The sequence below is a fragment of the Peromyscus leucopus genome, chromosome 10 (genome assembly GCF_004664715.2).
Source record: "Peromyscus leucopus breed LL Stock chromosome 10, UCI_PerLeu_2.1, whole genome shotgun sequence".
Taxonomy (NCBI): Eukaryota; Metazoa; Chordata; class Mammalia; order Rodentia; family Cricetidae; genus Peromyscus; species Peromyscus leucopus.
In genome coordinates, this window is record NC_051071.1 from 52,995,888 (window position 1) to 53,012,132 (window position 16,245).

Below are 16,245 nucleotides of genomic sequence, written 5' to 3' on the forward strand. Positions count from 1 at the left end.
TTTATGTTCACAAAGAAGAAAAGTTAGTCATATTTCTCAAGAGAATACAATTTCTTGCTGGGCTCACTGTGCACAGTAGTTATTTTCATTTTTGTGGCCCCACACACCCACTCTGGTTACTAACGGAAGTGCCCAACAGTACAGCTCTAGGACGCCCAGCAGCAGACCTGGGGGGTAACTGGAGAAGACGCTTGAAGGGATTGTCAAGCTGAGGCCCAGGACTATCAAAGAATACACTTGTATTAACCAGGCATTAAACCAGTTGGTTCTTGAGCCAAATATCGTTTCCTTTTATGATTTTTGTTAAAGAACTTTTTATTTTCACTTTATAAACTATGATTGAGTAGTTTAAGAACAATATTATTTAGTTACTGAAATTTCCCAAAGTTTGGTTCATCCTTGTCTTTTAGCTTGTTACATCAAGATGTTAGATTTAGTGTTCTGGGGTTTTTTTTTGTTTGTTTGTTTTTTGTTTTTCCGAGACAGAGTTTCTCTGTGTAGCTTTGAGGCCTTTCCTGGATCTCACTCTGTACCCCAGGCTGGCCTCGAACTCACAGAGATCTGCCTGCCTCTGCCTCCCGAGTGCTGGGATTAAAGGTGTGTGCCACCACCGCTGGGCTCTGGTTTTTAGGGCACTTTTGCTTTTTGATTGTCTAAGTCAGCAGCTCTCAACCTGTGGGTCGCAAATGGAGCCTGCATATCAGATCTCCTGCATATCATCAGATATTTACATTATGACTCCTGACAGTAGCAGAATTACAGTTCTGAGGTAGCAAAGGAATACATTTATGACGGGGTCAGCACAGCATGAGGCACTACATACAGTAAAGGGTCGCAGCATGGGGAAGGCTGGGGACCACTGGACTAGGTGACAGCTACTGAAAGTGGCCGCTGTGCTGTGTTGTGGTTAAAGGGCAGTCTCCACGAGCAGAAGATGAAAGAGGCCAATCACCTGGCTGCCGTGGAGATCTTCGAGAAAGTCAATGCCTCTCTGCTGCCGCAGAACGTCCTCGACCTCCATGGGCTGCATGTGGATGAAGCTATAGAGCATTTGACGACTGTTTTACAGCAGAAAACGGAAGGTAGGAGTGTGCTGATGACCTTGGTATTGATGACCTTGCCAAAAGCAGACTCTGCCTGCCTGCCTGCCTGTGCAGACTGAGGCTGTCTGCCTCATTTGTAGACCTTGCTGTGAGTCATTCTTCAAAGGGTTTTCATGGGTGTGACATTAAGATTTCCTTACTGGAATTATTTCTATCTCTTTGTTCTATCTGTTAAAGAATGAGGTACTGTGTCATGTGGGAGTCCTCTGTGGCTTACAAAAGCGACCTGCTTGGAATATTGTCTGCAGTAGGTGTTTGCTCAGATCCAGCAGTAAGCGAGGTGACAGGAGTTTGGCAGAATTGCTCCCCGAGGCGGACTTCCTAGGTGCCTGCAGTGTGTCCTTGCTCTTCCTCCTGCTGGTACCTAGTCACAGGGTCAGTAGGAAAGGTCACACCTGCAGTCTCCTAAATTCTGCATCTTCCCAGGACCTTCAGCTGGACCTTCTTCTAGACCCCATTCAGTGTCATGCATTCCCATGTGAAGTGTCTTGTTGATATAACGTCTTGCTTCATTTTCATCATCAGTGGGTAGTGTTCCATAGGAAGGGCAACCTGTTTTCGTTATCTCCGACACCGATCCTGGAGGTCATCTGTTTGTTATTACTAGAGAAGTTTGGAATTATAAAGATGCCCTGCCTTGTCATTCTTTTTTTTTTTTTTTTTTTACCCAATAGATGGGATGGGTGGTTTTTGGTTTTTCTTATCTTATATATACACTTACCAATTCAGTTCTTACCACTTGTGATGGAATAGGGTTGATGTATAAGGTTGAAAATTCGTCTGCTTATTCTGAAACATCGCAACTGTGTTGAAGAGGTTACAGAATAATATAAAAAATGCCCATGGACCAGTGAATCCAGTAACGAAAGTGCAGACATTTTACTGTTTCTCATTTTTAAAATGCTTCCTATTACACTTATCTCCAATCTCTCTCTTCTTTTCTTTTCTAATGGAAAGCAACGTCATAAAGTCTATTCTGTATCCTTCCTGCCCATTAAAAATATCTTCACTGGTGGCGCACGCCTTTAATCTCAGCACTCAGGAGGCAGAGGTAGGCGGATCTCTGAGTTTGAGGCCAGCCTGGGCTACAGAGTGAGTTCCAGGAAAGGTGCCAAAGTTACACAGAGAAACCCTGTCTCAAAAAACCAAAAATAATAATCATAATATCTTCACTATATATGCACACTCCTCTGTTTGGTATATGCGATTCTTTTTTGTTTTCTCTACCTTATGTTTTGAGGGGGGGTCTCTTACTGAACCTGGACCTTGTTGATTTGATGGACTGACTGTCCAGCAAATCTAGGGTCCCTCCTGTTAATTTTCCCAGCGCTGACATGACAGTCAGGCACCACTGCCCTGAGCTTTACTCGGATGCTGGGTGTTGAATTCAGGTCTTTGTGTTTGTGTGACAGGATTGTGTTTTATTTTTAGAAGATGTATGTATTTTATGTGCATTCGTGTTTTGCCTGCATGTATATCTGTAGGGGTGTCAGATATCCTGGAACTGGAGTTACAGACAGTTGTGAGCTGCCATGGGGGTGCTGGGAATTGAACTCGGGTCCTCTGGAAAAGCAGCCAGTACTGCTAAACCATTTCTCCAGCCCCACACTTTCTTTTTTTTTTGGAGACAGAGTTTCTCTGTCTATCCCTGGCTGTCCTCGACTCTCTATGTAGCCCAGGCTGTCCTGAAACTCCCAGAGATCCACCTGCCTCTGCCTCTGAATGGAAGCTAGGATCAAAGGCATGCGCCACACTGGGCTGTACCAGTACACTTTAAAACACTTATCTCCCCAGCCCCTGAAAAGTTGTGTTTTTGCTGAACCATTTGAAAATAAGTTGTAGATGTTGTGGTGATTTAATTCCACATACCTGTGCAGGTATAACTCTTGAGGATAGATTCATTCTCCTGTCTAGCCATTACTCTCTTATTTTAAAGACCCTGAACATCAGTAGTGACATTTTGTCTAGCACCCAGGCCATACTGTCTTACATAGCTGTGTCTTTCCTCTTTCTCTGTGGGATCTAGTCAGGTAGAGCATGTTTTAGTTGATTATCCTAAATACTTTGCTATAACATGAAATAGTTTGTTTTTTCTTACTTTTTTTTTTTTTTTTTTTTTTTTTGGTTTTTTGAGACAGAGTTTCTCTGTGTAGCTTTGGAGCCTGTCCTGAATCTCACTCTGTAGCCCAGGCTGGCCTCGAACTCACAGAGATCTGCCTGGCTCTGCCTCCCGAGTGCTGGGATTAAAGGCATGCGCCACCACCGCTGGCCTCTTTTTTTCTTCAATGCCATTGACATTTATGCAGGCTCCAAGCCTATGCCCTACATTTCAAATGTGTGTAACTATTTCCTTTTCTTTAGACACTCAGATTGAATTTATTTATTTATTTTTTAATATACTACATGGGTGACTGGAGAGGCCACCCTAGGTTATATTGTATGATATCTTTAGAAACTATTTTGGTTACAATGGTAATGTTTCAGCTGCTCTTGGTGAATAGATCAGGAGACATTCATGGCCAGTTTGTCCTAATATTGAAGAGGTTGTTGGATGCCTTAGTTAAGTGAGGACTTGTATCAGATTTCTCTGTGGATGAAAATATACCCTAACCTTGTCGGCAGCTAATTAGTAGTCTTCTGTGGTTGATACTCTGTGACTCTTAACCACTGTTATCAGAATATTTTATCTACTGGTTTTAGCATCTGTTGATGGCCTTTGGCCAAGTAAATTATTACATTGGTGGTTGCATGATGGAGTTACAATTTCTTGTTTGCTTTCTTGTTTTGTTTTTTTCTCTCTTAATTGAAGCATTTTTCTGTGTCCTGAAACTCTCTCTGTAGATCAGGCTGTCTGTAAACTCAGAGGACTGTCTGCCTCTGCCTCCCAAATGCTAGGATTAAAGGCATGTGCCACCATGCCCATCAAGTTAAAATTTTTTTTAAAAAAATTCTGTGTTTTTTTAGCTGAAATTGTTTTACAGATCTTCCTACCCCAGAACTTAAAATTTTTAAAATTTATTATATGTGTCTAAATAGTTTGCTTGCATGAATATCTGTGTACTATTTGTTTACCAGGTCAGAAAGGGGGATCCCTGAGTTAGAATTGTGGATGATTGTGAGCCTCTGTGTGTGCTGGAGCCGAACTTGGGTCCTCTGTAAGAGTAGTGATTGCTTGTAACTGCTGGGCCATCTCTCCAGGCCAGTACCCCAGTACTTTTAAAAGCTAGAATCTTGGTGTCAGGAGATGATGTGGTGTGATACTGGGAGATAGAAACAAATGCTCAGTCCAGATAAAGAATCCATGATAGAAAAGCTAAGGACATCACTGCAGGCTAATTGGTGAACTAGTGAGTTTATGGATATGATGGTTTGGATGAGAATGACCCCCTATACGCTCATGTATTTGAGTCTCCAGTTGGTGGGACTGTTCGGGAAGGATTAGGAGGTGTGGCCTTATTGGAGGAGGTGTGTCTGTGGGGAGGGCTTTGAGGTTTCAAAAGCCCAGACCATTCCTGTTAGCTCTCTGCCTCATACTGTTGGATAATGATGTAAGCTCCAGGCCACTGCTCAGCACTGTGTCAGGATGGTCATGGACTGTTGTAACCTTCTGGAACTGTAAGCGCTCAATAAACATCCTTCCATAAGTTGCCATGGTTACAGTGTTTCTGTACAGCAGTAGAAGAATGACTAAGACAATGAATGGGTGAGGAGTTACTTTTAAGAGGAAAGCATACTGCAGTGTAGGAAGGACTTACCACTTACACAGTGGGGCAGTGTTGATAGCTGCCATGCTGTGCTTTAGATCTCAGAACTTCATCCCACAGTGGAAACGGGTGCCTTGGCCACATCATTCTATTTTACTGTCTTTACCACTTTACTATCTTTCGATGAGTTTCACCTTTCAGATTCCACATGTGACATCGTGTAGTCTTTTCTTTCAGTCTGGCTAATTCCACTTAGCGTAATGCCTTCTAGGTTCAACCCTGTTTGTCCGTGCGTGCGTGTGTGCGTGCGTGCGTGCGTGCGTGCGTGCGTGCAGGCAGAACGTAGTGGATCTGTTTAATGGGGTTTTGTCCGTGAAGATGGAGTTCTCATACATGGATGGACTTGTAAGAATGCTGTATTTAGAAGAAGGCCACTATGGAAAGTGGCATTTATATGAAATGTCCTCAGAGACTGGAAGTAGATAGTGACCGCTCGGGCTGGAACTGGTGATAGGAACGAAGTGCTGACAGGCACGTGGTTCTTCTTGAGAGGAGGGAGTATCGAGAGGGGCAAGTGTTGATTGTGTGGCTGTAGCGCTGTTGAGATGCTAAAAAGCCACAACAACAAACATTACTAAATAATAAGGATTTTTTTGTTTTGTTTTGAGACAAGATGTCACTAAGTTGCCCAGGCTGGTGTAGCCCAGGTTGACCTTGTACTTGAGAGTGTCCTGCCTCAGCCTCCCGAGTAGCTTCCAGTAAGACTTTGATCACCAGGCTCAGCTGGACTGTAAATTTTTAAAATGGAGAGTAGTATGTTATGTGAACTTTATATTAATAAAAATTTATAGAAAAAAATTCAGCAACTTGTCCAGAGTAGCATTTATTCAGACCCAAGGTGCAAATGGATTTCTGAAGCCAAAGCCATCGTGTGTATGCTTGTGGTAGAGTGTCTTCCACTTACCACCAGATGGCAGGATTGCTGAATAGAAGTGTTTGGGGTGAGGGGAGGAATCTGGGGGTATCCTTGCATTAGTTTTAGACCTAACATAAAAGCACTCTCACAGCTGAGGATGACTAGAGACGTCTGGGTCCTGTATGCCGAGGGAGTGAAGTGCACCCCCACCCCCACCCCTGTGCAGTATTTCTGCCCTCAGATAAACCGGAGAGTCAAGAGTTTGGATGCAGTTAGTAATAGGGATTCACAGGGGACAGAGGGATAAGTTCGGTGTTATCACGAAGATACAATCAGCAAAATAAAGACTGAAAATCTAGGATATGTAGCTATTTTTAAGAAGTAGAAGTAAAGAAAAATAAAGGGAAGGAAAACCTTTGGATTTATAGCTGCCTGAAACATACATCAGCCTGTCACAGTGGCCACACCTCAGAAGGCAGAGGCAGGTGGATCTTTGAGTTTGAGGATGCCTGGTCTACAGAGTGAGTTCCAGGATAGCCAGGGCTACATAGTAAGACCCTGTCTCGAAAATAAAACAAGCAAATATATCAAGTGGGACATGGTGGCTCATACCTGTAATCTCAGCACTTGGTAGGGTGAAATAGCAGAATCACTCTGAGTTTAAGGCCATTTGGGGGGTGAGGGGCTACAGAGTAAGAAAAAACATAGAAAAAACAAAACAACAACAAAAAACAAGTAAATCAGCTGAATGAAATGTTATTTCAACTCCAATTTAAAAAAAAAAATCACTCCATAAACAGGTAATTGGTTAATAAGATGAAAATTGAGGGGTTTTTTTTGTTTTTTTTTATTTTTTCATTGGAGAGACAGAGTTTCTCTATGTAGCTCTGGGTGACCTGGAGCTCACTGGGTAGATCAGGCTGGCTTTGAACTTACAGAGATCTGCTTGCCTCTTCCTCCCAGGTGGTGGGGTTAAAGGTGTGCACTATTGCCTGGCTTGTTATAATTTTTTAGAGAAGTCCTCTTTGAAAGTCATTTGAGCATTTGTAGTTTAAAATTATTAGCAGTCTGGAATGTGCTTAATACTAAATTAAACAGTTGTTTCAAAGGTGATAAATACCAGGAGCTGTCTGTAATTGTAGACAGTAAACAATGCATTAATAAGACAAGCCTCTGTTGAGCTGCCCTGTGTTTTGAGGTAGGTATGCGAATCAACTGAAGAGCATTTTCAGAGCAGCCGTGAACTATCAATAGAGAGGTGCTGGCTGACTGACTCCCTCGTAAGAAGGTAGGGGTGAAGGTGCCGTGAGGACGGGCGTGAGGAAACTGAAATGGAAGCCGTCAGTTTTCTTCAGGGCAGGCCCTTGTTGTGTTGGTAGTCCAGGCTAATCCTGGACTCAGAACCCTCCTGTCCTAACAACATATCCTTTTAAAATTCCAATGCATGGTGGCCCATGCAGATCACTGTAAGTTACAAGACAGCTTGGTATCCATAGTGAATTCCATGCCAGCCAGGACAATATAATGAGACCCTGTCTCAAATAAGTAAGTAGATAAACAAACAAACAAACAAACAAATAAATAAATAAATAAAATTACAAGCCAAGTATTGTATGTAACAAGACTTGAAAAACAATATTTTGGTTCTATTTGTTTAAGGTTACTTAATGAACACAGAATGTGAAATGTTTTATGTTTTTTTTTATTTGCATTGGTGTTTTGCTGCATGTATGACTGTGTGAGGATATCAGATCTTGAGTTACAGACAGTTGTGAGCTGCCATGTGGGTGCTGGGACTTGAACCCAGGTCCTCTGGAAGAGCAGTCAATGCTCTTAACCACTGAGCCATCTCTCCAGCCCCTGTTTAATGTTTTATACATATATTTTATTTAAAGATAAAAACTTAGGCTATTTATGAATGAGAAACAAGTCTGTTACATTAAGTACTTTATTATCAATAGGACTTTTTGGTTTTGTTGTTGTTATTCTATTAGAGCTATTATTAATTTCAGAATTTATATATTTACCTTCCCAAGGTTAAATATGAAATAGCAGCTGCATTCTTTAAAGAGATCAGTGTTGGTGGGCTGTGGTGGCACACGCCTTTTAATCCCAGTGGCAGAGGCAGGAGGACCTCTGAGTTTGAGGCCAGCCAGGGCTACATAGTGAGTTCCAGGATGTCCAGGGCTACAAAGAAATCCTGTCTCAAAACAAACAAACAAAAAAGGAGAGAGATATCAGAGTTTTTCAGTATTTTTAAAAAAAATCTCCTGGGAAAAATTTAACAATGGATTATCTTTGATAGAAGGACCATGTTAAAATTAGATTTGCTAATAGCTAGCTGCTTCTGGAAGATAATCTATAAAGTAGTGGCTGTTAATATCTCCCTTTCCTAATGTGAAGAAAAAACAGGCAGCAAGAAACATGGTCACACACAGTTAATTGTGGCAGAACTGTGATTCATACAAAAGCTGGTTTGGTTGGCTTAAAAATACTTCATTAATAAGGTTATGGAGAAATTGTAAGCGAGTGTTGCAGCTATGGAGGAAAGATGTCCTGACTGCTCGGACAGCTCTGGCAGCCGGAGCTGCAGTGGGACAGACAGCTCAGCTCTGGAGAGAAAGGCGTCCAGACTGTTCGGGAGAGTCAGGCAATGCTTGGAGCCGATAGGACAGCTCAGCTCTGGAGAGAAAGGTGTCCTGGCTGCTCAGGGGAATCAGGCGATACCTGGAGTTGGGAGTGGGGAGAGAGATGGTCTGTCTCCTCGCAGGATACAGCAACCCTGCTCCTCTCCTGGAGAGCCGCTCCAGCTGAGCTTTGCTCAACCCCCACTTAAGGGGGCTTCCCAGCAGAGCTGTGCTTCTTCTCCTGCCAAGATGTTGCTGCTTTTGCTTCTTTCTGCTAAAGGGGAAGCCCCTGCAGAAATGTAGCAATCTCCTCTGGCTCTGGGAAAAGTTGTTACTTTTTCTGCTTCACCTTGCTCAGTTCCCTAAGGGACGTCTCAGCAGGGTTCTTCTGTTCTGCTCCGCCTTGCTCAGCCCCCAGCCCCCTAAGGGATGTTTCTCCAAGGTTTTTTCTGCTCAGTTCCCTAAGGGACGTCTTAGCAAGATAGTTCTTCTCTGTGCCAAGAGAATGAAGATCTTCATACCCAAGACTCTTTTGAGAAAGAGATTTGGGAAGGAGGAGTCTAGCAGAGTGGCTGCCTCCGCCAGGGTAGGAAAGAACAGTGGACAACTGAATAGGCAGGGGGTTTATATAGGATTTCTTAGGGGCGGAGTTTCTCCAGGGAGAAGATTTTCTGACCAGGGATTGGTTAGTTTGTTTATGCTCAGCAATTGGTTAGTTTTGTGGGTTGGGGCAGAAATGGCTCTGATTTCAGAGCCAAACTGTTTCTTTCACTGGCTTTTCTTAGCTTTTTGGCTCTAATTCTAAGGCCAGGGCATGTTTCTTTCACTGGCCTTGATTCCAGAAACAAAGAGTGTTTCTTTGGCACTGGTTTCAGAGTCAGGGCATGTTTCTTAGGTTCTGGGTTCAGGGATAAAGTGTTTCTTTCTCTGACTCGGGTCCCAGATCTAGGTTGTGTTTCTTTCAGTGGTTCTGGGCTCCAGGGTCAGGGTAGGTTTCTTTAGCTGGCTCCTTTTCCCTACAGATTCCAGTTCACGAAAATATGTCATGTAAAACAGTGTCTGAGTCCACGTGTGTTAATATTTTTTTTTCCAAAACAGGGTTTCTTTCAGGTGTAGCTTTGTGCCTTTCCTGGAACTCACTCTTTAGCCCAGGCTATAATTTTTTAGATATAATTAATATTGCTGTCATTATTATTCAGAAAGCCTTGTAGAGAATGGAAATTTGTCTCCTAACTTGAGCCTTATTATTTTTTTCTTTCCTGGTACAGAGTCTCCCTATTACTGACTTCAAACTCACCTTGTAACCCTGGCTGCCCCCAAGTCTACATCCTTGTCTCTCAGCCTGCTACCAGGCCTGTGCTGCTAGGCCTAGTCCTTAAGTCTTTCAGTGGATAAATTGCTTTGAGGCTCTGTGTGCTTTCAAAACAACTTTTCCCTTTAGGCTTTAAATCTCTAAAACACCATGGAAGTCATTTCATATGCTTTTGAATAGACTTTGTGTTGAGACGTCGGAAATGACTTCTAACCGTTCCTGTTCCTATTCTAATAGACTTTAAGCAGAGCGGCGGTAAGCCCTATCTTTCCGTGATTACGGGGAGAGGAAACCACAGCCAGGGAGGAGTTGCTCGAATCAAGCCAGCCGTCATTAAATACCTCACCAGCCACAGCTTCAGGTGAGTGGAGACTCAGCCGCCGCAGTCCAGCCATCCGATTTCAGCCACCGCTCGGTGGGTAAAGGGTAACTTTTCCTGGCAGGTTCATGTTGTCTGGTGAATGTGAAATCAAAGGCAACTATGGCTTTTGTCGGTGGTGATCTGCTAAGACTTTCTATCATAAATGTAAAACTGTAAAAATGAGATCTCCTCGCGTTCCTTTGTAATGAGCTACCTCGCAGAACTAGATATGAGAGAATCTTAAGACTTGCTCATTTTGAGCTGGGCGGTGGTGGACCACACCTTTAATCCCAGCACTCAGGAGGCAGAGCCAGGCGGATCTCTGTGAGTTTGAGGCCAGCCTGGGCTACAAATCGAGTTCTAGGACAGGCACCAAAACTACACCGAGAAACTCTGTCTTGGGGGGTGGGGGTGGGGCATGGTTCATTTTGAAAGACAGAGTGTGGACCTTTGACTGAAATAGTTATAATTTGGATGCGTTTCAACTTTAGCAGAAGTCCTAAGTAAATTTTATGTCCTCATAAGTTAAATGCATTAATTGACAGATGCCAATTGTCCTTCCACTATAGTCAGTAATAGAAACTGACAAGGGAAATTCCAGGTATAAAGCTTTGTTGCTGAATAGATTCTTCCGAGAATACCAATCTTTAAGTCTCTCCTTGTTCTCCCAGTCTTCCAGTTTCAGTTAGTGTAAGACTTGTGTATCTGCCATGCAGTGAGATATTACTTGATTCCTTTTGGAAAATAACAGCGTTACTTTTGTGAGTGAAAGTTAGAAGCCTCTCGGGCTGATTTTACAGTTGGGTTGGGTAGCTTAGAGCTTTGCCATGGAACGGGCATCTTAGCTCCTGGTGTGCCTGCTGAAACTGACACAGGACAGCCTCAAGCCTTGCGTGGCCAGATGAATGAGACCTGTCTGCTACGTCAGAGGTTTCTCCATGGTGCTTTCTTGATGTACAGAAACAATGTAATACACCGTCTTATCTTTCATATGGCCGACCTTCTTCATGATGGTCAAATTCAGGCTTGAGAAGTTTTGAAAAATCATAAATTATATTGACTGGTGATCTAGGAGGAACTGGTAGCTTTAGGGTTGTATTTGCTTTGACAATAAATCAGGGGGTTTGCAAACGTAGATATTGGTCCTGAACGTTAATAAATGATGCAATGTTAGTAATAAATAATAAGTATAGGTCATTTGAATTGATTACAAGGTATGTTTCTTAAGTAGCTTGAAATGTGTACATTTCCAATAACTCTTTTTCTCGTTTCTACAGGTTCTCTGAAATTAAGCCAGGGTGCTTGAAGGTCATGCTAAAGTGAAATTTAGAAGCCCTTGACTTAGAGGCATGAAGGTTTACAGACTGAAATTGTTTTTTCTGCAGTAATTCTGTCAATTCTACTCTCAAATGTGTTTTAATAGGAATATAAAACAAGGAAAATGTTTTTCAGAATTCAAGGAAAGTTTTTTACTGGCTCAAATGCCAGTCTATTATTTGTTAAAACATTAAAAGGAATTTTTATTGATTACAAAATGTCTAAAAAAAAAGTTATCACTTGCAGATTAAAAGTCTTAAGTGCTCTAGTTGGTTTTTAGGAAAAAACCCCAAAACAACAACAACAGATCCACTGCCTTTGTATTAACCCTTTCCCATTTAGAAAAGTCCTGTAGCTGTCCGTGAGGGGCAGCATGCTTTGAACCCTGCTTCCTGGCTCTCAAGGACTGTCCTCGAGTGGTGAAGGAGGAAGGTGATCAGCAGAACACGGGTTCCTTGTGCTTTGGAATTTTGAAGCCTGTCACAGAGTCACTTGGTGTTGCGTGATGTGCAGATAGATGGGCAACTTTCCTGTGTCTCTGATCTCAATCCCTTCCGTCTGTGCTGTTCTGTGCTGTGCTTTTGCTGGGAGGAGAGTTGGCTCTTGAGCCTGACTTACGGTCTCTTAGCTTCCATAAATAGGAAACCCTTCAGAGAAGGAGAGATGGTCACAGGACTGCTTGTGGAACCGTCTCTGAGTGGCTCCAGACAGTGCTAAAGGCCTGTTTTATACTTGAGACATCATTTCTAAGCTATGTGAGTCAAAAATCCTATTGACTTAAGTGTGAAAACTGTTTTTGGTATAACTGTAAAAGAAACTCTTGTAATTAGAAAGATTTTTTACCTTTATTTTGAAAAGGAGCCAACTTTGTGAAAGAAAAGTCTCATTGACTTCTGTTAGGCCAGTGTCCTGATCGTATGTAAATCTGACTTCCTTTATACAGACTTAGTTTGGTGAAGTGTAACTTTTCTATAATGAGACTGTAGTTAAAATACATTTAACTTTGGATATACAGAGTATTTTCAACATATACAGTGTTTGCAGACAATTATGTTGCGTTTTCTTTAGCTTACAAAATCACCGTCATCAAGAATGAGGCGGCATTGCCCTGCACTGAAAGGATACTGACAGACAGAATGAGCCCCCAGAGAGCAGACAAGCTAATGGGAACGAAACTCAAAACCACGTTCTTACATCTTAGGAATCATGCTTTTCAAATACGAGCCTTACCATTGGATTTTATTGCCATAAAAACAAAACATCTATGTTTCTTACCTACAAATGGTTAGTGATTACTGATATTCAAGTAGTTATATTTTTAGACTTGTAATAATTCGTTTTAAAAATTGCAGTAGTGTCTCACACTGTTTTTGGTAATGCTCAGAAGTGGTATATATATATTAAAATTAAAGCAGTTCCCTTGTACAACTTAGTACAAAACCCACAATCAGTAGTTAATGAAGTAAGCTTATTCCTGTTTTCAAGTTAGTATGATTTAAACAACGAGAAACAACACTAACCTGGCATGACTGGAGTGTGTGCAGCTGCACACTCATTTTCTGTGTTGTATGTTTTCTCACCTTTTAAAAATCACACTTGAGTACTTAGATAGACTTCTTCTATTACTGTGAGTGTTATTAATAAGGGAACAATGAAAAGAAGTCCAATGTGGTGCTCCGTGCTTGGAGGGCAAGGGAAGGCAGCTGCTTTATTGCTGCGCCCGGCCTGATTCTGAGAACTCTGCTGGCGCTGCTGTGTGATGGAGTGACCTAAGGAGACCTTGAACCAAGTTGGCCACAAACTCGCCATCCTTCCGCCTTCCCCCCAAAGTTGAGATTATAGGTGTGCTTAGCCATGCTGCTTCGTGTCCTTCGTTATTATCTATACATGCACAAAGTTTGAACATTTTATATATATATATATATTGTCCCCAAATGCCTTCCCACCCTACTATCTGGTATTGTTTAAGCAGTTACAATTATGAAAGAACATTCTCTGATCTTTCTTTTGCCAATCTCTAAATCTCATGTCCCGGCCAGAGGTAGAGATACTTTGGGGACTATCAGGTATTTTTCTTTTGCCCACTTCTAAATTTTGTATGTCAGAGGTAAAGATGGTTTAGAAATGATCCAGGTTAGAAGAACTCTTTGTAAGCCTAGTATTTTAATGCATTTTAAAAGTATAGCATTTCTTCCAAAATACTGGAAGATCTCAGTAGCAGTTATACACATCTAATAGTCTGTTATTGGTGTCAACCCAGGGAGAAAAGAGAACTGATAGGAACACCACGGAGTGCGCCGCAGGGCCAGGGCCCTCACGGCCATTCTCAGCCCGTTTCCTGATTCTTCTGACATTTATTAGCTGTTCATATATTGCTGTTATTTTCGAGTTGAAGTTTTCTTCTGTTTATTAGTATTCCCACAATACTTATACTCCTGTTGTTTTTCAGTATCATCCACTTTAAATGGTGGAAACGGGCTGAAATGATTTGTATTCTAACATATAGGAGAAGAAAAGCTTCCCGTTCTTTTGGGTGGTTTCCTGACCTTTGTTTTGGTCTTTTTCTCTTTAAATTCAGGTGTTCTGTTTGCTTTAGAAGGACATATGTAATGACAAGGTTAGTTATTTCTGAGCTGGCAATTCAAGAAATTGTTCTGACAATGTTTTAACTGCTCTCAAGAAAACGTATGAAACAGACAAAAATAATGTGTGCTGTTTTTTCCAAGTGCTTTTCTGTAGTGCAATGAGATGACATTTGATAATGCTCTGTGCTGTGCTTAAATGTTGCTTATTTTTGATTACTTGTAAAGAAAACAGATTTAAATGTCTGTGTGGCCAAAACCAAGTGCCATTTAAAAGGAAAAGTAAGTCGATATAGAATGTATGTTACTGGTGCTCATTTTTAAGGTGTAATTTAAGTTTACAGTATTACTTGATGCCTCTTTACAGAAGGGACTGGAGAAGCAAGGCTAGAACATCTGTGTCCTAACGCCTCATGACCTCAGTTCATCCATTGTGCCCTCACAGTTGACTGCCGCGGTCAGTGATGAACCTGTTGTTATTGTTGTTGTTGTTGTTGTTTACCCTGAGACGTCTCAGTCACGTGCCACATTGCAGCTAGCAGTTGAAGAATAGACTATAAGCTGCTCCGACAGTATATCAGAAGCAAATGTTTTTATTTGTACTATAAAAACGTGATTTTTGCTGTCAACTCTGTACTTTTTTATTGAAAATGTTTATAACTTTGCTTTTAAAATTTCTTATGAAACCATTTGCAAATTACACACTTAATTTAATAAAATGCTTTAGTCACAGTTCAGTGTGAGGAAATCCTTCGTTTGATGTGGTAAGTTTAGCGGCTTAAATCCTAAAGGATATTTTTGCCTGTGTCCTTGTGGGTCTCTGGGAACAGTGTCATCAAGTTCCCACTGGTGCACAGCTGTGCCAGCCTGTGTTGCTTTTGTGAGTGGGTTAACCTCTGGCCTCACTCTTCACACCCGTGCAGTGTCTGACTGACATCAAAATTAGGAGTTACCATTTATCCCTCAAAAAAGCAGAATAATTTTGTCAGTTATCAAAGATGTTAAAGTATTTTTTCAACGAATATCTAATGAGCACTTGTTACTGAAGATGCAGTGTTAAGACAGCTTCTACCCACAGGTAGCTTATATTCTTACCGGTTACTTTGTGTATAGTGATTTATATTGCCTAATGCTTTCACATTTATTTACTGTGGCTCTCTAAGGGATCTTCTTACATAGATGGATAGAGACATACAGGACCAGGAAAGTCAACTGGTACAACTCCAACCTAGATTATCTGACTCCTAGTGTGTACCGGCTGCAGATGACCTTAAAAAGGAGGGGTGAGCTGGGTGTGGTGGTGCACACCTTTAACCCAGCACTCAGGAGGCAGCACAGGTAGGTGGGTCTCTGTGAGTCTAAGGTTAGCCTGATCTATAGCTCGTTCCAGAACAGACGGAGCTGTAGTGAGACTCTGTCTCAAATAAGAATAATTAAAACAAACAAACAAACAAAAAACCAAGTGACGGGGTGGCTGGTTAGCATGTTTGAAAATCTCCCATTTATGAAGTTGCCTTTGTCCTTTATTCAAAGAAAGCCAGTATTTAGAGGGCACCAAGTACTATGCTAAAACATAATGGTTTATTTCTCTCTTGATATTAGGTGACAGAGATAAAGATCTAGGATTGATGTGAATGCTTTTTTTGGAGGATTTAAGGTCCTTTTAGTTTCCTGCCATACCTAGGCCTCTAAGGACTGTAGACGAAATTCTAAACGGTCTTATTACATAAGAAATACAGAGTTAAAGCCTAAGAGATCAGAGCAATAGCCACAACTCCCTTTAGCTTACCACTGGCTGCCGTCCTTCCCCTGAGAGAGAGAGACCTTCTTCCTGTGTGACTTGTCTTTCTATTGCCTTTCTTTTCTGCCTTCTCATTGGCTCTAAACCAAACCGCATGACTTCCTCGTCACTGCCTGTCTATACAGACCTCCAGATCTCTATGGTTGGTACTGGGATTAAAGACTCAAGGGTCATCACGCCTGGCTGTGTCCTTGACCACACAGAGACTCTGCCTGCCGTGTGATCGAATTAAGGGCTTGGGCTACCACCGCCTGACTTCTGTCTCCAGGCAAACTTTATTTATTAACATACAAATAAAATGACATTTCATCACAATTAAAATATTGCCACAAACGACTTCTTTTTGTTGGAAGAAGGACAGGAAGGTGGCAGTAGGTAGTGGCAGCAATATGAGAGGTATTTCTGGGAGCTGCTGTAGGACATTTCTATTTACATCTTACTAGCCAAAATGTAGTTGTGGTGTCACATGTACCTACAAGAAAGGCTGCAGAGTTGCCTACTACAGGCTGCCCTATATTTAAG

At 41.8% G+C, this 16,245-nt stretch overlaps 1 protein-coding gene across 1 annotated transcript in view; it reads left to right on the forward strand.

The window, feature by feature from the left end:
• N4bp2 (NEDD4 binding protein 2) overlaps positions 1 to 14,659 on the forward strand; it is a 69,778-nt gene extending 55,119 nt beyond the window's left edge. The window contains 3 exon segments of the mRNA XM_028882245.2: positions 914 to 1,082; positions 9,900 to 10,023; positions 11,301 to 14,659. Of these exon segments, the coding sequence (XP_028738078.1) occupies positions 914 to 1,082; positions 9,900 to 10,023; positions 11,301 to 11,346 (339 nt within the window). The 3' untranslated portion in view covers positions 11,347 to 14,659.
• The last annotated feature ends 1,586 nt before the right edge of the window (positions 14,660 to 16,245 follow it).